At 36.4% G+C, this 26,734-nt stretch overlaps 5 protein-coding genes across 9 annotated transcripts; 4 read left to right on the top strand and 1 right to left on the bottom strand.

Moving 5' to 3' along the window:
- The first annotated feature begins 282 nt into the window (after positions 1-282).
- Positions 283-1,187, top strand: LOC122315309. 2 transcript variants are annotated; one of them, XM_043131152.1, is made up of 2 exons: positions 283-505; positions 589-1,187. In XM_043131152.1, exons 1-2 carry the CDS (start codon positions 338-340, stop codon positions 1,021-1,023), a joined length of 603 nt encoding a protein of 200 aa, XP_042987086.1. In that variant the 5' UTR covers positions 283-337; the 3' UTR covers positions 1,024-1,187. The 2 variants fall into 2 exon arrangements, with proteins under 2 accessions (XP_042987086.1, XP_042987085.1); XM_043131151.1 differs by having other exon boundaries at positions 285-505; positions 580-1,187.
- LOC122316322 (DELLA protein RGL2-like) lies at positions 1,080-2,980 on the top strand. Its single transcript, XM_043132852.1, has 2 exons — positions 1,080-1,095; positions 1,151-2,980. Exons 1-2 carry the CDS (start codon positions 1,080-1,082, stop codon positions 2,431-2,433), a joined length of 1,299 nt encoding a protein of 432 aa, XP_042988786.1. The 3' UTR covers positions 2,434-2,980.
- Positions 2,981-4,417: 1,437 nt separating this feature from the next.
- Positions 4,418-16,847, top strand: LOC122315722 (histone-lysine N-methyltransferase EZA1-like). 3 transcript variants are annotated; one of them, XM_043131830.1, is made up of 18 exons: positions 4,418-4,642; positions 5,117-5,218; positions 6,032-6,303; positions 6,516-6,677; positions 7,086-7,170; positions 7,313-7,468; positions 7,590-7,637; positions 7,721-7,792; positions 8,201-8,236; positions 8,496-9,166; positions 9,900-10,053; positions 10,473-10,693; positions 14,431-14,562; positions 14,881-14,968; positions 15,101-15,148; positions 15,229-15,357; positions 16,189-16,266; positions 16,335-16,847. In XM_043131830.1, the coding sequence occupies exons 1-18, from the start codon at positions 4,604-4,606 to the stop codon at positions 16,524-16,526; spliced, it is 2,685 nt and encodes an 894-aa protein (XP_042987764.1). In that variant the 5' UTR covers positions 4,418-4,603; the 3' UTR covers positions 16,527-16,847. The 3 variants fall into 3 exon arrangements, with proteins under 3 accessions (XP_042987764.1, XP_042987765.1, XP_042987767.1); XM_043131831.1 differs by lacking the exon at positions 8,201-8,236; XM_043131833.1 differs by lacking the exons at positions 4,418-4,642; positions 5,117-5,218 and having other exon boundaries at positions 6,134-6,303; positions 6,511-6,677.
- Positions 16,848-17,702: 855 nt separating this feature from the next.
- Positions 17,703-19,742, bottom strand: LOC122315723 (the record flags this gene model as incomplete). Its single annotated transcript, XM_043131834.1, has 2 exons — positions 17,703-18,440; positions 19,175-19,742. Coding segments are annotated over 2 exons (1,119 nt in total), but the record flags the coding sequence as incomplete, so codon positions are not given.
- A 2,592-nt stretch (positions 19,743-22,334) lies between these two features.
- On the top strand, positions 22,335-25,097 carry LOC122316916 (cytochrome c oxidase subunit 5C). Of its 2 annotated transcripts, none has more exons than XM_043133761.1 (2): positions 22,335-22,516; positions 24,684-25,097. In XM_043133761.1, the coding sequence occupies exon 2, from the start codon at positions 24,712-24,714 to the stop codon at positions 24,904-24,906; it is 195 nt and encodes a 64-aa protein (XP_042989695.1). In that variant the 5' UTR covers positions 22,335-22,516; positions 24,684-24,711; the 3' UTR covers positions 24,907-25,097. The 2 variants fall into 2 exon arrangements, with proteins under 2 accessions (XP_042989695.1, XP_042989696.1); XM_043133762.1 differs by lacking the exon at positions 22,335-22,516 and adding an exon at positions 22,639-22,890.
- Positions 25,098-26,734: the final 1,637 nt, after the last annotated feature.

Here is a 26,734-nt window from a genome sequence, read left to right as displayed (position 1 = left end):
AACCCCCGAACACTATTACTGATTCCGCCAATTGGTGGACATGACATATATGCATGCATGGATACATGAATAAGATTGATACAGGTACATATGTGTAGGCCAAGAAAAAATAAATATAATATAGACACAAAATAAAACTGTAGACATGATCGAGAGTCAGAGACATGTCATTGTACTCTACAGTACTCATCCAGATAAATATTAGCCTTTCTGGTTAACGCCAATATCTGATCACATTCATACACTCTGTCTAAACTTGCTTGCAGGCTGGACTTTGTCGTTTTTAATACAAAAATAATCGCACTAATTTAGTTTGTAGCATTAGTCATCTGTAGGGATGTTTTCCCTTGTTTCAGATGAAGACACAACAACTATGCATACAATAGCATTGTGTCGTCGTCACTCAGACTTTGATTTCTCACCTACCTTATTCTTCATCAAAATCCAGTCCTTGGCATTTCGTGTCCGTTGGCTACGATGGATACATCGAGATCTCAACATCATGGTTGGCATTGTGTTTTTATGTCCTGTTTTCTAGGTCACCATTTCTGTGATCAATGTAATTGAGCTTGAGTGCAGATATTGCAGGTCTTGGAGTCGGGTCCTTCTCTAGATAACCATATTGACTCACTTGAAGGAAGACTTCTGGTTAGTTTCTGGCTTTCCTGCTCTGTTATGGATAACACCTTCTTCTTCTCTTCAACCCCATTTGATTTTGATGGAATCCAAGGCAGTTTTGGTTCTCTTGAAGGCTTTGAGAAAGCGAAACAAGACCACGTGTTTAATTTCGAATCGGGAGAGGGCAGTCCTATTTCTCCTCGATATGGTTTTCATGATGGGGACAGAGGTAATAGAGGAACTCATTTCTTGAAAGATCAACTACAGCACCAACAACCCAAGTCAAGATATCAGACATTTGATGAATTCAATTCAACCCTGTTTTCCCAACAACAAAAACAATCCGAGAAACGGAGAAAGTACAGGGCTTGTACATCTCCCCACCAGAGTTTCAGAAATTCTTGAAAACGACAATCAAATTCCACATCCATCTTCGTTAGCTTTTCTAGAGCTCCTAGAAGATGATGGAATTAGTGGGTTCCAGAGAATAGAGATTGCAGGGAGAAAACTCGGAAAAGTTAAGCGAGATAAGCGCTGAAACTTGTGCTTTTATCAACCGAGGAAATCTTGAGGGTGGCTGGAGCAAGGTATGTACAATTATCTACTCAGATGTATAATTATAATTATCACATGCCTATGCATCCTTTCGGTTTATCTATCTCGGGTCTGTCTGATTATGAAAAAAAAGATGTGGAACTTGCCCACTATCTTCTCTCTGTGGCTGAGAAGGTTGGCTACCAACAATATGATCGTGCAAGTAGATTGCTTTTACGTTGTGATTGGATTTCTTCTTCAAGAGGTAGTCCACTGCAGAGAGTTGTTTTTCAGTTTGCTGAAGCGCTCCGAGAGAGGATTCAAAATGAATCGGGAAGGGTCAGAGTAAAGGGATTCGAGCAAAACAATGCAATCATTCAAGACTTGGGTAGCAATAGTACATTGCTTAAATTTTACCAACTTCTTCCTTTCCCTCAAATAGCGCTATTCACAGGAATCCAAGCCATAATTGAAAACGTTGAATTGAAGCGGAAGGTTCATTTGATAGACATGGAGATCAGGTCTGGAGTGCATTGGTCACTCTTGATGCAGGCTCTTGCAGAGAGACGAGATTTCCCCATCGAGCTTCTTAGGATAACTGCTATTGGACTTGGATCAATCGGCAATGAGAGTATAGAGAAGACCGGTAAGAGGTTAGCCATTTTTGCCGAGTCCTTTAACTTGCCCTTTACATTTAAGTCTGTTTTGTTATCAGACTTGAAAGATATCAAGGAAGAACTATTCGAAATTGAAGATGAAGAAGAAGTGATTATTTTTGCTCCATTAGTACTGAGAACAATGATTTCAAGGCCTAATTGCATGGAAAACCTCATGAGTGTTATCAGAAACCTCTGTCCATCTATAATGGTTGTCTTTGAAGTAGAAGCAAACCATAATTCACCCTCATTTGTGAATCGCTTCATTGAAGCTTTGTTCTTTTATTGTGCATACTTTGATAGCCTGGAGACTTGCATGAAACAGTATGATGAGGAGAGGATGAGAATGGAAGCACTTTTGGGTGAACATATCAGAAACCTTGTAGCAGAAGAGGGTCGAGGAAGGACTAATCGGAATGTCACCATGGACATCTGGAGGGCGTTCTTCTTAAGGTTTAAAATGGTGGAAATTGGGTTCAGTGAGTCATCCCTACGCCAAGCCAGTTTGGTAGTCGAACGGTTCTCTTGTACAAATTATTTCACATTGGATAAGAATGGGAAAAGTCTGCTTGTTGGGTGGAAGGGAACCCCACTTCATTCCCTTTCGGTTTGGAAGTTTAATTAATTAAAAGAGAGGCGCAGCATTTGTGTGGAGTTGCCAGGTTTCATTCTCAACTAAAAGGTTTTCATCACTGTGTGTCTCAGACATCTTATTCGCGATATAAACCCTATCCGGCTTGAATGAGGGTTTACCGTTTCCACCATAACATTTAGTGTCCTAACTATGCATGTATGTACAATGCTTTGGGCAACCCAGAGCTTGACTTGACACTCTTTCCCGGGGAGACCTCCAAATGGAGCATTGGCATGTCTTGGACAATTTGTCTAGAGTTTTGCTACATACAAGCAAAGCCGCATATTAATCTGTGTACTAATACTGATTACTTCATATTCAAAATTTAAATTAATATTATTTTCAATAAAATCTATTTTTTAACTAATCATATTAGATTGGTGCACATATTAGTGCACGGTTGTGCTTGTAACTAGATTTTTCCATTTATCTATATTTATTTATTTTGTGAAACAAATGCAGTATGTAGACTCTGATAACAAAGCATGCAAGTCTTCTATTCTTTTGTCAAACATGATTCCAAATATTAAGAGTTGCCTCTTCTTGACTAGTTTATTTCATTTACCTTGGAATTATGGTTCAGTCTTTTATGGGCATCGAACGTGGTTTCAGTGTTTAGCTAGGAAGATTCCTTAAAGAGATATTTCATGGCAGTGCAAGAAACGTGAACAAAGGCTTAATGAACAGAGAAACGAAAGACTTGTAATCTGCAAGTAGATGTGCACACTTCTAAAGAGTTAGCAAGTCTCGCACATTCCTTTAAAAAACAAGTAGCTAGATAAATTTGGGACCCATAAGAAAAATTTATTTATTTTTAATAATCGATGCCACTTTTTCTTTTCTAAATTGAGCGCTCTGAATTTGCGGACTCTATAACTATATATATTATTACTAAATCAAATAAATCATGGGGTCTCACGCGTACAAATGTTGCTTTTTCCCGTGAAGTGAATGGAGCTTTCATATGTTTGTTACAACGTCACACTCATAAACCACTAAAAAGTCTGAATTTGCATACAACCCACAAACTACCAAGTGCACAAAAGGACTCGACTAAAATGCCAACAAGTTTAGAGATTAGTGTCTCTCTCTTCTATCACATCCTCTCAAACAAACTTAGGAACATAAATGGACTTTATTAAAATATGATGTCATTTAGAACCAACTAATGATCCGATGAAAACTCAAGTCATATTTATTTTATGGTCCAAGAGATCTCATCAAAGTTTAAATTTAAATCTTGGGAAATACTTTTAATTAGTATGAATTTCTTTCTTTCGCAAACTCCCTAATACTAAATTTAAGATATTACATTTTCATCAGTGAAAAAAGACAAATATAAAAGATCATCTAATTAAAAAAAAAATACACAACAAAGAGTATCAATAGAACAATTTATTGTAAGGTTTCTTGACAGTTGTGGTGTCTGGTTAGGTTTGAGTGTTGAGATATATTGTGAATAGTAATAAAAAGTAGGTAAAAAGTAATAATAGAATATTGAATAGTAGTAAAAAGTAATGAATAATAGTAAAAAATATGTGAAAAGTAATAATAAAGTAATGAATAATAGTAGAATATGTTGAGAAGTGTTGAGATATTCTCAACACTCAAACACAGCCAAACTCGTCTTATTAACCATCTAGGAAGTAGGTATATTTCTCGACACCAATCCACGTGGTATACAATGCATCCAAAGTCTATCTTAGTTTTCTCTTTTTATTGAATTATTCTACATATAATCGTAAAGTGTGTAAACGTCACGTAATTTTTTCACAGAGGTCTCATGTTTTATTTATTTTTTTAAAATAATTACGTGACAATTATACAATTTACAATTACATTTATCCAACTTTAACAAACTTTAATCCAACGAAAGATTACAACTTTTGTTTCATAGGATTACGCATTTGGAATCTTGAAAAAGGTGATTAGATATAAAACAGAAATAAATGGTTGAAATGCCATAACTGAGGAACAACACTTCCAAGTCTTCAAGTTCAAGAGGAGTAAAAAGAGAGAAAAAAGAAAGTGGTGGTTTGGGTCAGGGACCTTCAGGTGCTCTCATTCGCATCGTGTACGCCACGTCACCGAACCGTCCCCCGTTTGCCAACATTACTTCTTTCGTCTCTCCCTTGGAGTTGCATAGCACAGCAGAGAGGCCATGGTGTCCAAAGCAAGCGACTCTGCCACCAAAATCAGAGTCTCTCTCTCTCTCTCTCTCTCTCTCTCTCTCTCTCTCTCTCTCTCTCTCTCTCTCTCTATATATATATATATTATTAAATCCGCTACTTCCTTCAGCGGTATTTGTTTTTGTAGATACCCATGATTTTCCTGGAACTCTTGATTCGCTTATGATTTGGATTTTTAGATCGTAGATTTGATATCCAGTACCCGATTTTCGTGAATTTAAATTTCGAAATTTTTTTGTTTAGGAGCAGCGCTTTTATCGCAATACTCTAGCCGTTCAACCTCCAATTGTTTGTCGAGAAATTAATTTTTTTCTGCAGCAAGCGGGGGCATTAGGTGAAACTAATGGGTTACTTAGGACTTAACATCAAACATCCAGTTCGAAGTGAAATTACTTAGGACTTAATAAAGGCGTCGATAATTGTGCATGCAATTTTTGTTTGAAAAAAATTATCTTCTATAGTTTATGTGTTGTATACATTGACAGAAATCAAGCGGAGAACAGTCAAGTGATTCTCTTGGAGCCTTACCATATAAGATAAATCAGCTAAAGAAGCAAATTCAAGCAGAGAGAATTGTTTCAATCAAAGTAAGTCTCATATTTCATGACATATTAAAAACAAGGTCTCATATTTTATTATATTTGAGGCCGATGCAATTCTCAGTATTAGAATGCTCACGTTTTTACTTGCATGATTATCTTTGTAGGTTTTGTGGAGTATAGAGTATTCCACTTTCTAGTTTCTACTAAAATTTGCACGGGTTCAATTTCTTCAAGAATTGCATCCCATTGATGCCCTTTTATTTGTAGTTTTACGCACACGCACACACGGAGAGAACCCTATTATTTAATTTTTATATTATTTATTAAGTTGAGTGAATCATACATTTCTTTGCTTTGTGGTAATTTAAATTCTCCATATGATTCTGGAATACTGCAAAGCACCATCTTCTGTGCAAAATATTTCATGAATAGGATTGGCATTTATCAATGAGTAGTGATACACCTACAACTATTTTGCAACTATTTTACTAATCATTTTATAATCAACCAATGCAATTAAACCACTTCATTAAAATAAAAATAAAATAAAAAATAAAATCTCAATTTTACAAAACTACCCTCAATTTTGTGTAGAGTTGTAAAATAGATGTAGGAGAGTTGTAAGGGAATCATTTGCCTTTATCCATTGTCACTATAAAGCAATTAAACAGCTTGGTTGAATTGGAACCCTGACCAGGAGTTTTTGTATGGAATTAGCTCTTGCTCGTTTTGACTATAATAATTAAAAGCATGTCTTTGGATTTGGTTCTGTGCAACACCTTATCCACCAAGAGTGAGAAGCCTGCTTTGGCACGTTGCCATCCTATTGCATCTAACTCTTACCTATATCTTGCACAGGAAAAAATTGTGAAGAATGGAAGGAAGCTAGAAAGTCATGTTTCTCAGGCTATATTGGTGACATCAAGAAAAGAGGTTTCACTCACGGAGAATGGGGTTGGTAAAATGCTTTCTTCAAGAGCTGAACGTCCTTTCTGCAAGTTTAATGGACTTGCACAAGGTTTTGGAGATAAGGACCATATTAACAGTCACGAAGTGGTATTGTCAACAAGTACCAAACTTCCACATGTTGAAAAATTACCACCATATACAACATGGATATTTTTGGACAGGTATGGAGTTGCTCTCCATTTCGGTTTACCAAACTGGGCATTTCATTGATGTGAACTTGTTTAGTGCCCTTCTTTAATGCCCTTTTTTTTTTCCTTTATAAGAAAGAAACATGAAATGATAGGGCAAGCAAAACAAACGTCTTCTTTTTCTATTGTTTCAAAGGAAGATTTTATTTCTTTCCCTCCTATCTTAAACTTGTTACACAGCACAGAAACCAGAGAATGGCTGAAGACCAGTCTGTGGTTGGGAGAAGGCGTATCTACTATGAGCAACACGGTGGCGAAGCACTGGTCTGTAGTGACAGTGAGGATGATACTACAGAACCTGAGGAAGAGAAGCATGAATTTTCTGAGGGTGAAGATCGTATTCTGTGGTAAGTTTAAATGAGATGCTATACTTGCAAAGTAGATATGGTATTTTTAAGCTGAAATCGATTCTGTGTTTGGTGGTACAACTCTTGAAAGAGAGAGACTTTTGCATTACATTGTTCAGATAACAAGAATCCTTCTGCAGAGAGAATGTTTTAGGAATAAACATATATCAAAGGGAGAACTGAGATGGAAAAAAAAAAAAAAGCGCTTTCTTCTACTTATGGAACTTAGATGGTGCTTCACTTGCTTCAGAAGTTGTCCAGACAAGCATAAATGACCATGAAATCTGTTTAACCTTTGGTCTTATATACTTTTTATGCTTGTGTATTTATCAACAATCTTAAGGATGATTGAGTTCTTCCATACTATAAGAATGTTTTCTTAAATCTTCTCTCTTTTGAAATTTTCAGGTTGGCTTTTCAGGAGCATGGGCTAGGCGAGGAAGTTGTGAACATTTTGAGCCAGTTTATTGGAGGCACCCCTTTGGAAATGCAGGTAATCTTAATTAACAGATGTTATTGATTATTATGTTCAAGAGGATGGTAGAAGTTTCTTGATTCTTTATTTGAAACATGATTGGCTTGGATTTCTTAAGCACCTTTTTAATTGCTGAATGCTTTTGTTTTTTAAATTGCAGGAGCGATATGACACACTTAAGGAGAATTATTGTGAGAAATATGACCTGAACTCCAAAGACTCCTGGAAACTTGGACGTGACAGGGGTTTATATTTGGACAAGAGCCTTAGTGCTGCTTTAGATTCTTTTGATAACCTTTTCTGTCGTCGTTGTATGGTATGTGTTCTTAGAACATTTCTCATCTGTATTATTTGGTAAAGAAAATCATTAGCAGTGCCCAATATAATTCATTAAAAGCTTCTATTTAAATGCTTATCTATTTGCATCTATCCAACAGCTATTTGACTGCCGGCTACATGGCTGTTCTCAAGCTTTAATTTATCCTGTAAGAAGCAGCACTGTTTATAGTTTTGACTAAGTTTGATGTTTGTTTCATCCATTCATTTGACCAGAGGCTTTTCTTGACAGACTGAAAAGCAGTCATACTGCTCTGAACACGACGAAGACAGGACACCTTGCAGTGCTCAGTGTTATCTTCTGGTAAGGATTTCCCCCCCTCTTGAAAGTCATCGGTTCAAATCCAATAAGGGGCTTTGGGTTTTATTTCTTCGTAAAAACAAGATACACTTGGACCAGAAAAATCCATGACATGATTTTCAGTTCTCTTGTTTTTTTCCCAACCAGCTGCCATTCTTTTTGTGAGACCTGGATCATCCGGGTGTGCATGTGTGTTTTTTTTTGTGTGTGGTGTCTGTGTTGATGTGGCAGCCATCTATTTACAATTGGTTCCTTCTTGTGAATGATTAGCATCTGACTGGAGGGGTAGTTTGCTAATGGTAATCAGAAAGTATGACTTTTGTTTATGAGAGACACATAATTTTCTGCGTAATATACATTTTAATCCAATTGCATTTGTATTAATGACACTTTTTTCTCTTTCCAATAAAGCTCCATCCCTCTCAAAATGGTTCTGCTCAGTTAGAGGTAAGTTTACAATCAAATTATCTACCCAAGAAAAAGTTTAAAAAAAAAAACCATGAAACTGTCTGCGTTTTCTGAACCTGTGATGAATGATTACACAACTCAACTCAACAAATCACAGGCCACACAATCTGCTTCATTTCACTTTCTTTTTAAACTTTGTGGCCTCTTTTTCCATAGTCACCATTTGCCATTCATGTTTACATGAGGGTTTCTGCCACTCTTGCACCTGAAATTTGTGGAGTCTATCAAATTCTTGCAGTTAAGAGTTGCCAAAGACTTGCCAGAAGTTTCAATTATTGATGATTTTCAGAGGATGGAAGGTATAACTCTAGAAGAGAGGGTCGGTACTCCTGTGTCCTGTAATGCTGAAGAGCTAGGTATGCATGATGGTGAAAACATTATACAAGATGAAGGATGTATTTCTGGTAAAATTACACATGTTACTTCTGAAGCTATTTGTAGTTCAGAAGTCACTGCTGTGATTTCAGTTACTTCTCTCACGACGGTAGACGACCAAAGGATGGGGAAGCGCAAGGTCATGGAGCTCACAGACTTGACAAGACCTGACTCAATATTGGTTTCTGATGATTTCCAGGATTCCGGTAAGAAACAGAAGAAGCTATCAGCTTTGGATATAGGAATTGTAAGTAGTGAAGCGAAACCTACTCCAGATCACACTTCAACCCCCAAATACTCTCCAACAGAACCTGCTGAACATACTTTAAACGAGTTTGTTAGTTGTGTTAGTGCTTCTTGTGATAGATTTGAGGACAATGTCAGAGAAGAAATAAAAGACAGTAGAGAAGTGCCTGAGCTGAATCACTCATCCAATTCTATAGGGCGAAGCGCTGAAAGGTTAAGTAGCTCTGAGTGGAAACCGATTGAGATAGAACTGTATTTAAAGGGTATAGAGATGTTTGGAAGAAACAGGTATGGAGCCTTCTGCTTTGCATACTTTTTACAAACGTTTTATGTGTATCAATAAAGAAATATATTCGTATAAGTGACCACTGTCTGAGTCACTAAGAAAAATCCAGTGTCATAGGGAGGAACTTGGAGTTACCATCCAATTTAGTTTTGGAAGGGTGATTATATGTGTAATATTTCCAGTTTCTTTGTATGAATATGAGCTTAGACTTCCATTGTTACTTCTGCTCTGAATAACTTGTTTATTTATGTATTTTACTTGCTGAAATATGTGTCCATGATTTTCTAGATAAATGGACACCAGTGTTTTTCTAACAGCATCATGGTAACCAAAGTTTCCCTTGGTCAATTGTTATTTTTCCTTATGGAACACAAATTTGAGAGAGAGAGAGAGAGAGAGAGAGGGAATGGCCTTACAAATGGCAAAAAAGTGGCTTGAATTAAATATAAATATTAAACCTGCCAGAGCCAGAGATTCTAGTCTAATTCATCTGATAACTTTTTTTCTTTTTTTTGTTGGGGTTGTTGGGCTATGTGCATGCTAGGTTCTGTTTTCTTCTGGTAGATGCCCAACTCAAATCAATTTAATTTATATTTTCTTGCAAATTTTTTTTGTTTTTTATATATAAGTATTTATATTTTCTTGCAATTATGGATCTTTTTTCTTGTTTTCAAGGTGGGATACAGGTATCTTTGTTTATCGGTTTGCACTTAATGTAGGACTCATGATTTGCAGCTGCCTCATAGCCAGGAACTTACTTTCTGGTTTGAAGACTTGCGCAGAGGTTTTCACTTACATGCATGAGGGGGGAGCTTCAATGCCAAACAGAGCCATTGTTGCACCAAGCTCATTTACTGAAGACAAGGGGAAAGCTGATATAGAATATACTGTAAGTGTTCCAATTATTTTTCCTTGATTTTCATTTTTCTTTTGATTTTTATCTAGTTATTAGGTGAAGTTGTTGTAGCTCCAGTGAGATTTAAAACAAGATTGTGGAATTACCTGTCGTACTAGCTGAGCAATGGGGATATTCTTCTCCCTTCACATAAAGCTTGTTTTGTTGATGATTTCTTATGAAATTTTCAAGCACAATGGGGGCTTGACTATCCACAACTCCAAGCACGCATCTATCAAGGTTCAACCCTTGGGAATTAACAAGTCATCTTTTGACTTTGAATTTTTATTCCCCACTTGCTTGTTAACCAGTATTGTTAATTAGCCTTTATTTTTTAATGGGCTGTGGCAATTGTAGCCTTAAGTTGGCTATGAAACATAGGGCTTGATTTACTTTTTGTATTCTCGTGTTAGGACCAAGATATGCCAACAAGATCACGGCTTCTACGTAGAAGGGGCAAGACACGGAAGTTTAAATATTCTTGGAAATCTGCCGGCCACCCATCAATTTGGAAAAGAATCGCTGATGGGAAAAACCAGTCTTGCAAGCAATATAGCCCTTGTGGATGCCAGTCGATGTGTGGAAAGCAATGCCCTTGTCTACATGATGGAACTTGCTGCGAGAAGTACTGTGGGTATGTTCAATTGGTTTTTAATATTAGCTGTTCAAGTGGAGAAGATGTTTGTTGTTTTATCATGGTCAATAAATATTCCAAGTTAAATATAAGATATGTGATGCATAGAAGGTGCCAGCTATCCCGCTAGCGAACTTACCCGACAATAAATAGCTTTTTGGTAAAGTCACTAGAGATCCTTTCAAATGAATTGTGAAGTATGACCAGCCCAGCAAGTTATTTGGAGCCACCCAATGTGCACAACGTGCGTGTAAATTCATATACTTCCAAGTGAAATCACTGGATGGTTCTAAATAATTGTAGAACGCTGTTAGTGCAGCCCTTGGACCGAACAAATTACTTATATATGCCTTGGAGTGGTAATGGCCTAGTAGACGCAAAACAAAAAAGTTAGACGTTGAAATCCAAACACAAATTTGAGAGGAATAGAACTTGAAAAAAAAAATATTCAGAATACATTCTCATGCTTAAAAAACTTGAATGCAGATGAGTTCCCATGCTTATTAAAAATATCTAGTCACATTAAATTTCCAATTAAACCTTATGTGAATCAATTGCTTTGGTTTTTTTTTTTTTTTTTAATGCCCCAAAAGAGGCCCAAGCCATATTTGGGCCTATACTCTAAAAGGACTAGTCAATAATACAATTAGAGCCTCATTGGAACCATTATAAAGAGCAAGAACTTCTTCTTCCCAAGCAATATGGAATCTCATACACTACCTATCCTTATCAGTAAATATAGAGTATCACAATATAGAGTATCACCTTCCCCATGGCTTTCTTCCAAGCCTGCTGGGATATCATTAGGGAGGATCTCATGAAGGTCTTTATCGAATTTCACTCCTTTATGAAATTTGAGAAGAGATTAAATGTCTCTTTCATTGCTCTTATTCCCAAAAGGGCAAGATCGGTGGAAGTGAACGATTTTCGCCTCATAAGCTTGATCAGTGGGGTTTATAAGATCATCTCCAAAGTTTTGGCGAAGCGGCTGAGTGGTGTTGTGGGAAAGATCATCTCGAAGTCCCAAAATGCTTTCGTGAAAGGAAGGCAAATTCTGGACTCGGTCCTCATCGCCAATGAATGCTTGGAAAGCAAAATCAGATCCGGTACTCCAGGTATCTTGTGCAAATTGGATATGGCAAAGGCTTTTGACCATGTGAACTGGGACTTCTTATTGTATATCCTTGGTAGGTATGGTTTCGGGGAAAGATGGTGCCAGTGGATAAAACATTGTATCTCAACAGCCAGATTATCAGTCTTGGTCAATGGCACTCCGGAAGTCTTCTTTAATAGTTCTCGAGGTTTGCGACAAGGGGATCCTCTCTCCCCACTCCTCTTTATTCTTGTTATGGATGTCTTGAGCAGAATGCTGGAAGGGGCAGTGGAAAGCGGTTTCGTCTCGGGTTTCTCGGTAGGTGGCTCTCCTCATGGAAGCTTGACAATCTCCCACCTCCTCTTTGCTGATGACACTTTGATTTTCTGCCACCCAGATCCAGCCCAACTTAGATCTCTACGTGCTCTTCTTCTTTGCTTTGAAGCCGTTTCTGGCCTCAAGGTGAACTTAGCAAAATCGGAGGTAGTTCTTGTTGGCTCGGTTATCAACATAAGTGAGGTGGCTGTCATCTTGAGCTGCAAGGTCTCTTCCTTGCCTATGAAATACCTTGGACTCCCATTGGGAGCCCATCATAAATCCAAAGCAATATGGGAAGGGATGATTGAGAAAATTGAAAGCAAACTGGCAGGGTGGAAGAGAATTTACTTGTCTAAGGGGGGAAGAATCACTCTTATTAAGAGCACGCTCTCCAACCTCCCAACTTATTTCCTCTCCTTATTTCCTGTGCCTGCAGGGGTGGCGAATAGACTAGAGAAGACTTTCCGCGATTTTTTATGGGGCGGGTTGGAGGATGAAAAGAAATGTCATTTGATCAAATGGGATAAAGTATGCACTCCGTTGTCTTACGGTGGGTTGGGCTTAAGAAATTTGCGCACCTTCAATAGGGCACTCCTGGGGAAATGGTTATGGCAGTATCATCTTGAGGGAGATGCCCTTTGGAGACATACCTTAGATGCCAAATATGGAAGCATTTGGGGAGGTTGGTGTACTAAAGAAGCAAGAGGGACATATGGCATGGGAGTCTGGAAATTTATTCGGAATGGATGGAATAACTTTCTCGGTAACTGCAAATATGAGGTGGGGAGAGGTACGTGCATCCGTTTTTGGCATGACATTCGGTGTGGGGATGTTGCCCTGAAAAATGCTTTCCCCTCTCTTTTCAGGATCGCTTCTGATCAGGATTCCTCGGTAGCCGATAATATGTGTAGTAGTGTTGACCCTATCCAGTGGTCTGTGAGATTCTCAAGAGCTGCCCAGGATTGGGAAGTGGGAGTCATCACTGATTTTTACAGCGCATTACATGAAATGAAGCTAAGGGCTGGAGGGGAGGACAACTTACTTTGGATAGGTACAGGAAATAGGAAATTCTCCTTCTGTTCATACTACAAGGCCTTGACAAATCGCCCCTACAACGTCTTCCCGTGGAAGAGCATCTGGAGGTGCAATGTTCCCATTAAGGTAGCTTTCTTCGGATGGGTGGCTTCTCATGGTAAGATTCTGACTATAGACAAGTTAAGAAAACGTGGACTCTACTTATTGGATTGGTGCTTCATGTGCAAACACGATAGTGAATCTGTGGACCACCTTCTCCTTCACTGCGAAGTACTTAAGACCTTGTGGGATGACATCCTAACCAGGCTAGGTATTGCATGGGTTATGCCTAGGAGGGTGATTGATCTATTGTCTTGTTGGCAAGGGATAAGGGGCAATCGTCAGATAGCTGCTATTTGGAAGATGGTACCTTTATGCTTAATGTGGTGCACATGGATCGAAAGGAATAGACGTTGCTTTGAGAACAAGGAACGCTCCCTCGACGGTCTCAAGGCTTTTTTCTTTCACACCCTATTACTTTGGGCGTCCTCTATTGTATTGAACGGAACAAGTCTTCACGACTTTTATGCTACTATTCGTAGCACTTAGTTTGTAACTAGGCTCTCTCTTTTGTATACCCCCTGTGTACTCGGGCCTTGCCTATTTACGTGGATCAATAAAATCTTTTACTTATCAAAAAAAAAAAAAAATTCCCAACACACTCGTCAGGCTAATTTGTCATAGGTGGCATGTCTCATGTCCCACATTTTTTTGTTGGGATAAACTTTGATACCATTTGTAACACCCCAAAGGAGATTCAAGTCACATATGGGCCTATACTCCAAAATGACTAATCAATGATATAATTGGAGCATCATTGGAACCATTATAAAGAGCAAGAACTTCTCCGTCCCAAGTAATGTGGGATTTCATACCCCACCTACCCTTATCAATTAGTATGGAATATCACACTTTTTTTTGCTGACTAAAAGTTTAGCTGGTTGGATATTTATGAAGGATCTTGCTAGCGGGGGTAAAAGCTAGGCATGCCGCTAGTTCAAGATTTTTTGGTTTTTTTTTTAATTTTCTTTTAAACATTGTTTTAGTATCCTTAATCATTAAGAAAAAATTAAAAATATATATATACAACTTTATTAATAATCACTTCCTTAATCATTAAATAAAAAAATTAAAAAATAAAATAAAATGCACTAGCGGTAAGATTGAGGGGGCAAAATTGTGGGGTCATCTAGCATTTTCCATTTATGAAACCAATACATAATATGAAATAGAACTTTTAAACATGTTTCAGGTGCTCAAAGAGCTGCAAAAACCGGTTCAGGGGATGCCATTGTGCAAAAAGTCAATGCAGAAGTAGGCAATGCCCATGCTTTGCTGCCGGACGTGAATGTGACCCAGATGTTTGCCGAAATTGCTGGGTTAGGTAAGGAGTTTCATATCTTTGAGTTGGATACTAACTACGCTGGTGTCCGGTAAATCCCATCTTATAATCTTATTCATTAGTCACTTATCAAAAAATAATAATCTTATTCGTTAGTCTTTCATTTATCTATAAAGACAGTTCTCCATTAAACATCGTGAAATTTTTTATGGCTCTTAAAGATGTTTTGATATTTTCTCGCCACATTTAAAGAATTATCGTGAATTCAGCAAGTCTAAAATGAAATTTTATTTTGTTGCTCATTCTTTGTGATTCCATTTATCTATAGTGTTGTGTTTAGAAGTCATTTGCTTAATGCAGTTGTGGAGACGGTTCATTAGGTGAGCCACCCAGGCGAGGAGATGCCCAATGTGGAAACATGAGGCTGCTTCTAAGGCAACAACAGAGAGTGAGCAATTCCTTGTGTTTAGAACCAAATTGATAATGTTTTTTTTATGAGTAGAACCAAATTGATAATGTTCCCATCACAAGGATCAAAACTGTATCATAACCTCCTTTTTTTCTCCTTTCTGAACACTAGATTCTCTTGGCAAAGTCTGATGTTGCTGGATGGGGAGCCTTTTTGAAGGTAGAAGACAAATTGTTTCTTTGTTTTCCCCTAAAATATCTAGCCAAGTCTTCTGACTGAGTTGGTTGGTGTGATTACAGAACCCTGTGAACAAAAATGACTATCTTGGAGAGTATACTGGCGAATTGATATCCCATAGAGAAGCAGATAAGCGGGGGAAAATCTATGATCGGGCAAATTCATCTTTCCTTTTTGACTTGAATGATCAGGCAAGTGACCTTCATTGTTTAGTTTCTCTACTAGTCTTTAAAAATTTGAGTTGTCAGGCTGCCTCATCGCAGGTTAAAGGTTACATGCCATTTTTCACTTTTTGTTATGAAAGTGTTTTAAGGTGCTAAAAGCACTTTTTAAGCTCCCTGATGCAAAACCAAATGAGCACGTGATCAACAGGTTGGAGGCTTTTTGTTCTCGCAGAATGTTATTTTCAACATACCGTCACTTTAGCAGAAAAGTTTTGGTGCAGACTTTTAAATCAACATGTTCAGTCATTATGCTTTTTTCCAATTAATATATGAGGTAGGGATCTACGAAGGGAAAATATGGTGATAGAGAGAGAATTCTTGAGGGAAATAAAATGGATATTTAGTTTTTTGAAATATTCTATCAGTACTCTTTGTATCAGCTTACTTTTGAGATTGTGATTGTGTTTAGTGCCTTTAGGGAAAAGTATCTGTTTTGAGAAGAGCAAGTTGGTGAAATTGGAAAAAAGAAATGTTTTGTTGGGATAATGTGTGGAAGTGTTTACTCCTTTAAAGCTTGTAGTGCCACCTAACAAGATGTTTACATCAGAACACACGTATTGGATCATGTAATTGGAGTTCTGGTTTGTGGATGCCTCGTATTCAACAAACAATTAGTTCCGAGTGAAAAGTGAAGTGCTTCATTTTGTGTTTCATTCTCCAATTCCTTAATCTCTGTTTGCCCTGCTTAGTGTCTTCTTATACAAGCATGCCGTGCATGGCCAAAAATAATGCACTGTAGCTTCAACCTCTTAGTTTACGTTGTCTGAAATCTGAAAGCAGCTAGTTATTTATTTACAGTTTGTTCTTGATGCTTACCGCAAAGGAGACAAGCTGAAATTTGCAAACCACTCATCGAACCCTAATTGCTATGCAAAGGTATGTGACTTTCTGTAGCTTCCCTCTCGAATTAGTTGTTCGTTGAGCTGATACACTGGTTTGTATAGGTAATGCTGGTTGCAGGAGATCATCGCGTCGGCATTTTTGCCAAGGAGCATATTGAAGCGAGTGAGGAGCTCTTTTATGATTATCGATATGGACCAGATCAAGCACCTGCATGGGCTCGAAAGCCGGAGGGTTCTAAGAGGGATGATTCATCAGTCTCCCAAGGCAGAGCAAAGAAACACCAATCTCATTAGCCATTGGGCCCTGTTCAAGATGTACATACTAGTACATTTCTCTGGCTACCACCAGAGGTTCTTTTTCTATAAGTGACACTTCTTAAAAACAGAGAACCTTCTTGTGCTCGATTTTGCTTCTAGAAATTATAAACATCGAGCAATATGATTCTATAGTACTAATAAGGTCAAACATAATTGTTGAAAAATAAGCTAAGAAATCCTTCTAGCAGTTCAGTATAATAGGCAATAGATAGAGAGCATTGTCAAGGCATATATTATTGTTATTTTGATGATGTAAATATTCCTTTTCATATAAATTTGTTACTGCATTTTACAGTAGTTTACCTCAAAAATTTTAATTCCCTGTCGGAAATTGTAGCACCTATTTCCGATTTCATTTTCATATGGTTTGCAGCTCCTTACAAAGAACATAGCTATGTATGTATTGTTTAATGCCAAATGACACTCGGACTCAGGTAATCTTAAGAACTTTATGTCCTGTAGAGTCTATCATAAACAATTTTCTATGGTTTCCTGCTAATCTCTTTACTACAGTTACCTATTGTTAACATCTGCTCAAAACAATATCTTAGTCTTTTTGTTCAGCTTTTGTTTACAATGACTAGGAGTTGCCTCTCCCTCTCCTGCTATTGATGGCAGAAGGGATTCAATGCAAGAGGACCATGGACTTCCTTTCTTGAGAAATTAATGACCAATGATGTTTTGAGAATTGAGGTTTATAGGCATGGCAGGATGAATAATAATGATGTGAACATCTGTAGCATTTACATATTTTTTAGGGTGTTGAAACTGCATGAGCCCTGTGACAGTGTGCCCATAACAAATCAATGAAATGATGATATGATTTAACATGCCTCCTATTGACCTGTTTTGTGTTTGAAATTGTATAATACTTTCCTTTCTTTTTCTTTTTCTAGATATGAATTATTGATATGATGTATCATGCCTCTTTGTGATTTGTTCTGTGTTTGGAATTATCTATATGTTTTATAGATGTATATTATCTATATTATCAAGGGCAAAGACCATTTGCAAGGTAGAGCTCTCTTTTTGAGAAGTTACGTACCTATCTTATTGTTTTTTTATTTGCCGTAAAAATGAGGGGGCATAGTAGCTCTACAATAGGCGCAAATGCACAGTTTTTGTCATTTTTTACTATACAATAGGCTCAAATTCTGAAATTTAAATCTGATTGGAATTTTAAATTTCATACAACCAGTCTTCCATATTGCACAAGATTGTGAAAGGAGTAGTAAAACGTGTGTATTTATCAATATACGAACTCTAAATTCAAAGAGCATTTATTAGAGTGGAAAAGAAATTCACGCAAAACACTGTTGCAATGATCACCCCCTTATTTTCAAGCAGAAAAAACAGCCTCGGCAATGGCATGCTTCTTCTTAGGATATCCCATGCCAAGCAGGTAACTGAGATACACCTTCCCATCCTTCACAGTTGCTGCTGTAGCCACACGATGCGTCGGCCCCAACAATTTTGCAACCACGGAAGCTGTCTCCCACCCATCAGAACTCTCCACTAATCTCCCAGAAGGGTTCTTTGCAACCACAAGCTTTGTTGGAGAGAGTAACTCCAAACCATCGCCAAAGATCAGAGACCCTCCAACTACCTTTATCAACTTCACTTCCTCTGATCCCTTTGTTATATCAATCTTATACAGATTCCCACTAAATGTATGAACCACAATCAAGAAACCGTCCGGATGGTATACAATTCCATTGAGTCCAACCAAGTTTCTGTGCCACTCTTTTGGAGAGAAGAGTGGGCTTGTTATGATGGATAGGAGCTTTCCATCAACCCCAACTTTCCAGATTTTATTACCTTTTGCATCAGCAACGTATGCATTTCCTTCTGCATCGACTGCTACATCCTCCGAGAAAGATTTCCCATCACCTACTCCATTCAAAAGGTTGGAAAATCGTGGGATAAACAAATTATCGAGTGGATATACAGTTGGTTTGACCTCAAGAAATACAATAATATATAGCTGCCACAAGATTCTTGGGTGTATCAGTTCAGATCCCCATCTTGCCGCTGAGCATATATTATACCTTATTTTATAATGTCACGCTAATGGCATTTTTAGACGAGCAGTGATTTTACATAGCATTTGAGATAGATTTTGACTCAACACTCAACTCCATTTAATTTTATATTATACATGTTTGCTTATTCATTGAGAATAAGTCTGGGCCACAAATCGAGAGTGTTAAGAATATAATCTAAATAATTAAATCTATTTCTTATCTATTTAAATTTTTGAAATAAACGGTAATTTCCTAATATTATATTCTTAACGGGCATGTTCCTATTCTTTTACTCCTAAAATTCATTTCTGTTTACGGTATGAGCAACTTACATCTTTTTAACCGTTACATGATCCTATGGCCCAAAAAAAAAAAAAAAAAAAAAACCTGTGACGTGATCCTTTTTAAGAGAACATAACCATATTTGATTTTTTGTTTGATCAGCAAAAGAAAGAAAATAGTAGCGTTTTTTTTTTTTTTTGTCTTGATTGATCAAAGCAGAGGTAATACCATGCACCCAGTTCTGGTGAGACAACTAAGGTAACAGCAAACCTTGAATGCATCAAATAAATGATATTCTTTACTGAGCTCTCAACTTACTTGGGCCACTGAGGTGCGTCAGAAACAACCGGTTCCACGTTGACAAATCATAAGCCGCCACCGCACCGTACCGGTTTCCGATGGCATCTGCGATCGCCACTAAAAACCGGTTCCTCGGTTGGTCGATGACGAGGCCGAAGGACCCATTTCCGGCCAAGTCAACGTCCTTGACCACCGGGACCTCCTGTAAGATCACGGTCTCGGGTGACTTCCGGTCGAGCTCCTCGGGAACTGAAAGCTGGCCCACACCCCCTTCAAGGAAAGAGACGAGGAATCGACGGTTGAGATCATCCCACTTGGCGCACTCGCGGAACCAGCCGGAGCTGTGGTAGTGGTAGACGTGGGTGGAGGGCCTGGCTATCTCGAGGGAGATGAGGTAGGCGATGGGTATGGCCGAGATGAGGAAGAGAAAGAGCAGGGACTTAGCGGAGCAACACGCCATCGGAGAGAGGGAGAGAGAGAGAAGTATGGTTTTGACTGTGAGTCTGTGAGCGAATGAGGGTGGTTGAGGTGTAGTAGTAAGACTGTTTGCAGGAGTTTCCTTCGTGGACTTTTTCAGGTACTTACTTTATTTGTAGACGATGGAGAAATAAATAAATAAATGCAATTCACATATCCAAAAGCATCGTTATTCTTCGTTTTACACGTTACAATTATTTTTATTTTGTTTTATTTAACTTTTTATTTATATTAAACTAATTTAATATTTTTTACTCATCATTCATATATTATATACTTATCAAAAAATAAAAAATAAAATCATGTATATTATGCATTGTAAAAATAATAAATAGAATTTTTATATAAAATATATATATTATTTTTATATATTATATTATTATAAAGTATGTTACATACAGTTATTTTATATTTTAAAAGAAGACATAGTCAATCATATCAATAAAATACGTAAAAAAATAAATAAAAATGACTGCACGTAAAATTTTTAATTATATAATTGAGTCCTTTTCGATTTTTCTTTTTTAATTCGAAAAGTATTTGGAAGATTTGGGTCTATGATGGACTATTGAACGCGGTTTGGAATCTTTAAAAATAAAAATGAAAATGAAAAATGGGAATGAAATATGGTAGCAATAGATGTGAATGAGTGGCACCTGCACCAACCAATGATTCAACTTTGAATGCTGAAATGGGAACCGTTTACTATGAATTGGAAACATTGGTTTTGTCTCTGCGTCTTCACTCCTTGGCTTGATTTTGTTGAAAAACATCTAAAAAAAGACTCCTAAAATGTGGAAAAAAATACCCATTTTTTTTACAAGTGGCGTTCAAACTACACTCTACATGATTTTGGGTTGGTTTGTTGAAACTTTGTGGTCTTTAGGAGGACTGGTTGAGATTCTCCCCCTCCTAAGTTTGGTCAACTTGTGTTTTAAATTTTGTATTTGAGAGATCTTTAGGTCTTTCTTTTTTGAGTTTTGTTATTCATCATCTCACGCACTAAACATTATACTTATTTTTATTTTTTATTTTATTCATTTTAAACTAATTGAATTTTTCTACTTAGTATCTATGCACCACATATTTAATAAGAAAAAAATAAAAAATTATGTGTGATGTGTTATGGAAAAGATGAGTAGAACTTTTCTTCTTTTTTATTGTAATAAAAAAGATTCATGTAACCAAATGGGTTGAAGAAACTACTTCCATCCTCATGAAATGCATGAGTCAATAATTATCGACTTGCTTAAAGTGTTAAGAGAGAAGTGCATGTGACTGTCTGTTCTTAAATGAATTAAGCGGGATAAGGCTAAAAGTATTAGAGCATCCCCATCCGGTTCTCCAAAGCATCAGATTTTCCATAATTTGAGGTTTATTATGGGGTTTTGATTAAAATACCCCCCACATCCGGATCCTCATTTTAGGAAAAATGTTTAGGAAATAAACAGTAAGTTTCCATATTTGAAAACTCATTATTCATTTCCTAAATTATTTTTATCAATATTTTATTCTAATATATAAAATAAATAATTTTCTAATCATCTACACTTTCTCTCATACTCATATTTATTATAGTTTTAAATAATAATTTTAAAAATAATTTAATTAATTACGAAAATATATAAAAATTAATTTTAAAAATATTATCATATTCACAAAAAAATAATTTAAATTTTTGTTTAAAATATTCAATAGAGTAATAGTTCAAAAAATAAGAAAAAATATTGAGTAGTTAAATCTGTAAATAGAAGTGAAAGAAAAAAGTAATAGAAAAATATTATTTAATAGAATAGAGATAGGGATGGAGAATGGGAAGTATGAGGTTTTTGAAAGATGAATAAAATTTAGGAAAAAATTTGAAAAAATGTGATTTTGAGTTAAATTATAGGAATAAGGATGAAGATGCTCTTAGACAGAAGCACATGTAATTATGGTAAAGAGATCAAGATTTTTTTTATTATTTAAAATAAAAAGGATAGTGTTCATTTTATATAAAACAAAAGATATTTTAGTTATTTCACTTAATAATATGATATAAAATTATCAAAATATCCCATATTTTACCCTAAATACATAATATCCTTTTAAAAGCCAAATAGAGTAAAATTATTTATTCTTATTTGCAATGCAAGAAACTAAACATTAGCTCGTTTGGGTTCAAAAAGTGTTTTATTTCATTTCATTATTACAACTTTTTTAAATTTTCACACAAATATAATATACAATTCAATTTTTTCAAATCTGATTAATTCAAATTTTTTAAATTCTAAAATAATAATAATATTAAAAAATAATATTTTAAAAATATTTTATTCAATTTTCAACTTTTATTTAAAATTATCCCATCTCATTTCTGAATACTAACGTGCCTGTATTTTTTTCCCTTTAAAAGAAAAAAAAAAAACATTATATCTTTTTAAGAAGGTCAGCCTCTATAGAATTTATAATAAATTATAAGGTTTACAAAATAATTACCCCTTTTGTCCATTTACAGTGGGCTGAGTTTTATTAAGCCCAAGAATCAATTGTTCGCAGGTATCTAATTGTCACGATCCGTTTTGGGCCGAAGAGTTTATTGTCACGATCCACTTTGGGCCGAAAAACTTGAAGCTCAAGCCCTACAAATGAAGAAGAAAGAAAATATGAAAAATAGAAATCCCGAATCCAAGTGCTGAATACGATAACTCCAACAAACAAACACGGGCTTTAGGAGACGCGACGCCACTCGTCCATTTCTCAACAAGAGTAGGGCAAAACAGAAATTTAACCAATACCACCAAAAGGTCACGCCATCGCTGGGTTCCCAATTTCTCTGGTTTTCGCGCAGATCAGAAATCTGATCGATTATTCAGCCAAAAGATTCCTTTGTCTACACCTCTGGTGAGGTTTTTGTTAACGATATTAATTTTGTTTTATGATTTTTTTGTTATTGTCCATATATGTTTGCTCGTACAGTCTACTTGGTTCATTTTTTCAATGATTCTTTTTTTTTCATCGTCTGTTTGGTTGGCGAGAAAGCGTTAGAAATAACCGAGACCTAAGTGCTGGGTATCAGATATGAGAAAAGCTGAGAGCCGGTCGGGTGTTTAGCCCTCTTTTACACCAACCAATAAGATGTCTAACAAATATTAGACTTATGTGATTTATGGTGTGTACCTAATCAACCCTCTTTCACTTCTCTCCCCTCTCCTTTCGGCGAAGCTCTCTCTTTGGCCTTTTTCGCTCTCTCTCATCTCTACGCACGCTCTCTCCTGGCAAGAACCCTTCTGTTAAGTTTATTTTAGTCTTTTAGGATTCGATTTATTCATGGTGATGCAATTTGTGGGTTCAATACAGTAGATCAAACTTGGTTTTGTGGATTCGATTTTTGCAAGTTTTTGTGGGTTTGAGACAGTATATCAAGCTTGATTTTGTTGGTTCGATTTCTGATATTTTTTGTGGTTCAAGACAGTAGATCAAACTCAGTTTTGTGGGTTCGATTTCTGCAAATTTCAAGTCTTGACGGAAAGCTTCTTTTTTTTCCCTTTTTTTTACTGTTTGGTTTTATTTTCTACTTATATTGTTTCCAAAATTCCTCCGACACCAAGTTTTTTATTTAAACATGTTGTCCTACTTATTTATGCACTTAATAGGCTTATGTTGAATGCATATTTGTCGCCTTGAAAAAAAGAATTTTTTCAAAGAGGATGTAGGGGAGTAATTTTGTTATTTGGTTGTTTCTTTTGCAATGGCAGACTCTTTTTTACAATGGCATATTGATCAAGGGACGATTTATTAGAGATGCCATTGTTTGATGGATAAGCCATTATGCATGATAAGGACAGAATAGTCTCTCTGGAGATTTTGAAACTATTGAGAGGGGCAACAATCAGAGGAGAGGGAGGCCAGGGGGTTTTGAATGAGAGGTTATTTCCTTAGAGAGAGAGATCACTGAAAAAAAATAAAATCGAGTATCACTTGCTCGCAGATGCAAACTTGATTCTGCTGAAATGCCTACGTGGTGGCTCCTCATTGGCGTGTGTAAAAGGAGACTACACACCCGACCGACTAGGAGCTTCACCCATCAGATATAAGTCATTGATGGCTCGATAGAAAACCCATCTAATTGAGTCTTAAACACGTGTACTTTCATGTTTGGATCTGGAATGAGTCATTATTTTTTGCGATTAGTAAGGACAATGAACAGGTTTTTTTTTAAGAGTTAAAATCTCGGAACTTTTTTTTATCAGGAGCTGCCTTAGATTTCATCATTTTTTACTTATATTTTTCCCGTGAAAAGTCGAGTTTTTTTTTCTATATGCAAATATCACGTGTAATTTTGTTCATTTTTCCTAGGCATGATGTTGCTCAAGTATATTTGGATAATTTCTAAAACTAGTTTTACCAGGTCTTTTTGTACCCAAACTTTAGTGTATTTAGATGACAATGTGATTTTCTTTGTTTTGGGCCTTTGGTTTTTGACACTTGTTTTGTTTGCTGGTTCTTTGCATTGACTTGAATTCCAAATGTAAAGGAAACTATATATTTTCTTGGGGCTGAGAGGATCACAAAGGCTTTAACTGTATAGTGAACATAATCTCACAGACCTATGATGATGGGTGCAAAGGTTAGTGTGCCAAAGTAGTTGACTGGAGTTGAGAAGTTTGCCCAGATATCACTTATCAAAAAAAGAAATTTTCTCAGATGTCATGAAATGCAGAGACTTCGCTTCTGATGAACAAAAATTTCTGGGTTTATTTGTTAAAGTCTCTTCTTGGTTACTGAGTATTTGACCATACAATTCAATGCCTGGTATGCTTCTGGTTGCAAATAAGATGATTCCATCAGCACATGGGGCATGAAGATTAACACCTTTTGGAAGTTTGTAATAACAAGATTCCCCATATTCTTTAATGGACTGCATTGAGACCATTACCATTCTGTAATATTCCATTGTCAATCTGAGATATAGTTTAGTTGCTTTTGTTTTAATTATTGATTTGTTAGTGGTGCTTTTGGGCCTCTTAAGAAGGGGGAAAAAGATTAAAATGATATTTTCTACCTGCAGATTTTACAAGCTTCCTATTAAAGAAGCAATGGCTGGTTCTAGGGTTGCCCATGCCACCTTGAAGGGACCAAGTGTTGTCAAGGAGATATGCATTGGGATTGTACTTGGTTTGGCTGCTGGTGGCCTCTGGAAAATGCATCACTGGAATGAGCAGAGGAAAGTGAGGCAATTTTATGACTTGTTGGAGAAGGGTGAGATTAGTGTTATTGCAGAGGAAGAATAAATCTTCCTAGTTTCTGTCATGATTATATTGGTACATCCAGTTGTTTGTTCCTAATTTTGTGTTCCCCTCCATCTGGCTCCCGACTCTAAGATGAGCTTATTTTGGATTTTATGCGAATAATATATTGTACTCATTTGCAGACTGCAGTGTTTGCTTTTGATAAACACGTGAAATTTCTTGGTTTTTGCTTATGGTTTCTCTTATGATTGTTCAAGGGGAAAATCAAATTGTTTAAAGTTATACTTGCATGTGTAACTCACTTCCACAACCTGAATTAAACAGACCTGTGGAGATAAGACCAGCTTGATATTTTTTGAGACTTGGATGCACAGTTCTTTGTATTATCTTATGTTCTAGGTTAACTTATTGACTGCTGAGCAATGTATTCCCAATTTTACTGGCAAGTTGTACAACCAGAGGTATGCTTCTCTCTCCCTGGCCTTGCCCCGGGCAGGGTGGGATGGTTTTCCAACCTTGCTCCCACCCTCTTTGCATTTTGCTCATGCGCCCTCTAGTTGCATAAAAATTGTCAGTTTAATCCATCAAAATATTTCTAGTCAAAAAAATGAGAAATGTTTGGTCCCATGTGAGTCTTACAAAATGAAGTTTACAAACTGGTATTGTTATCTAGTGCGCTAGATTTACTGTATACCAAAACCAGTCAAAAAGAGCAAAGAGATGCTTGAGGAATGTGATGAAATGAGATATAAAAAAATAAAAAATAAAAATCAGTGAGAATGCGGGCTTTAATCTACACAATGATTCTTTTTTTCGCGATTTTTGATAACCTGTATGCATCAAAAGGTGTGCGTATGGTTCCTAAGAGTCTAATTTAGACAATAAAGAGAGAATTATATATTATAGAGAATTATATATTATATAGTAAAAAACAATTGGTTTTGAATAATAGATGTCTTTCACATCCAACTATAGAACTGAATACCTATCATAATTTTTTAATGGCAGTTCCAAAAAAAGGTACTTCCATATCAGGCCCTTTAGCTATTGTTCTTGAGAAATGACCGGATCTGGCCCATTGCTCGAAAGAAGTTTTTATGGGATCCCTATCTATCAAAATTTTGACTTCTGGTTCAGTGAAATAATTGAATTATAATGTTTTATTAGATTTTGGAATAATAGAGAAAAAGCTAAATAAAAATTTTATAATGTTAAAATATTATAATTGTATTACAAAATATTGTTAAAATATATTTTTTAATAATACATTTGTTCTGAAAATTGAAAAAGATAAATTATTTTGTATTTTGTTTGTAAATTTGAGAAAATTGTAATGATTGGTAAATGGTTAGTCGAAAATTTTAAAAATTTGAAATTAAAAAATGTTAATACTTGAATGATGTTTGAGAATGAGATGATATGAACCTTTCCAAACAGTCCTAAGAACTTCAGTAGTCACTCACACCGCGGGGCAGAGGAACCGCCGAACAGAGTTCAAGCAGCCCATGTTTCCTATAGAGGAGAGCAATTAAAGAGATTGGAAATTAACGGCGCAAGAGGTGGTAAGGTTGATGAACAAGCCCTAAAAGGGTTGGTTTCATAGTTTAGGCTTTAAGAAGTCTCATTTTCCATGTTAAAAAGGACGGACAAGTGTTTCACGGATAGACATATAACCCACTCGGTACCCGCCCATCTTAGTTAGACAATTCACTGCCAAAGGGGTGCATAATCCGCCCGTTATCTTGGGAGTTGGCTGGCTGGTTGGTATTACCCCAACTGCTATGCCCGACCCAACGTGTAATATGTCCAACAAACTTAAATGAACACAACACACACACACACACACACACACACACACACACACACACAC

Source organism: Carya illinoinensis, chromosome 7 (assembly GCF_018687715.1).
Source record: "Carya illinoinensis cultivar Pawnee chromosome 7, C.illinoinensisPawnee_v1, whole genome shotgun sequence".
Taxonomy (NCBI): Eukaryota; Viridiplantae; Streptophyta; class Magnoliopsida; order Fagales; family Juglandaceae; genus Carya; species Carya illinoinensis.
The sequence above is the reverse complement of the archived record's forward strand: the minus strand, read 5'-3'. Positions and strand labels throughout refer to the sequence as shown.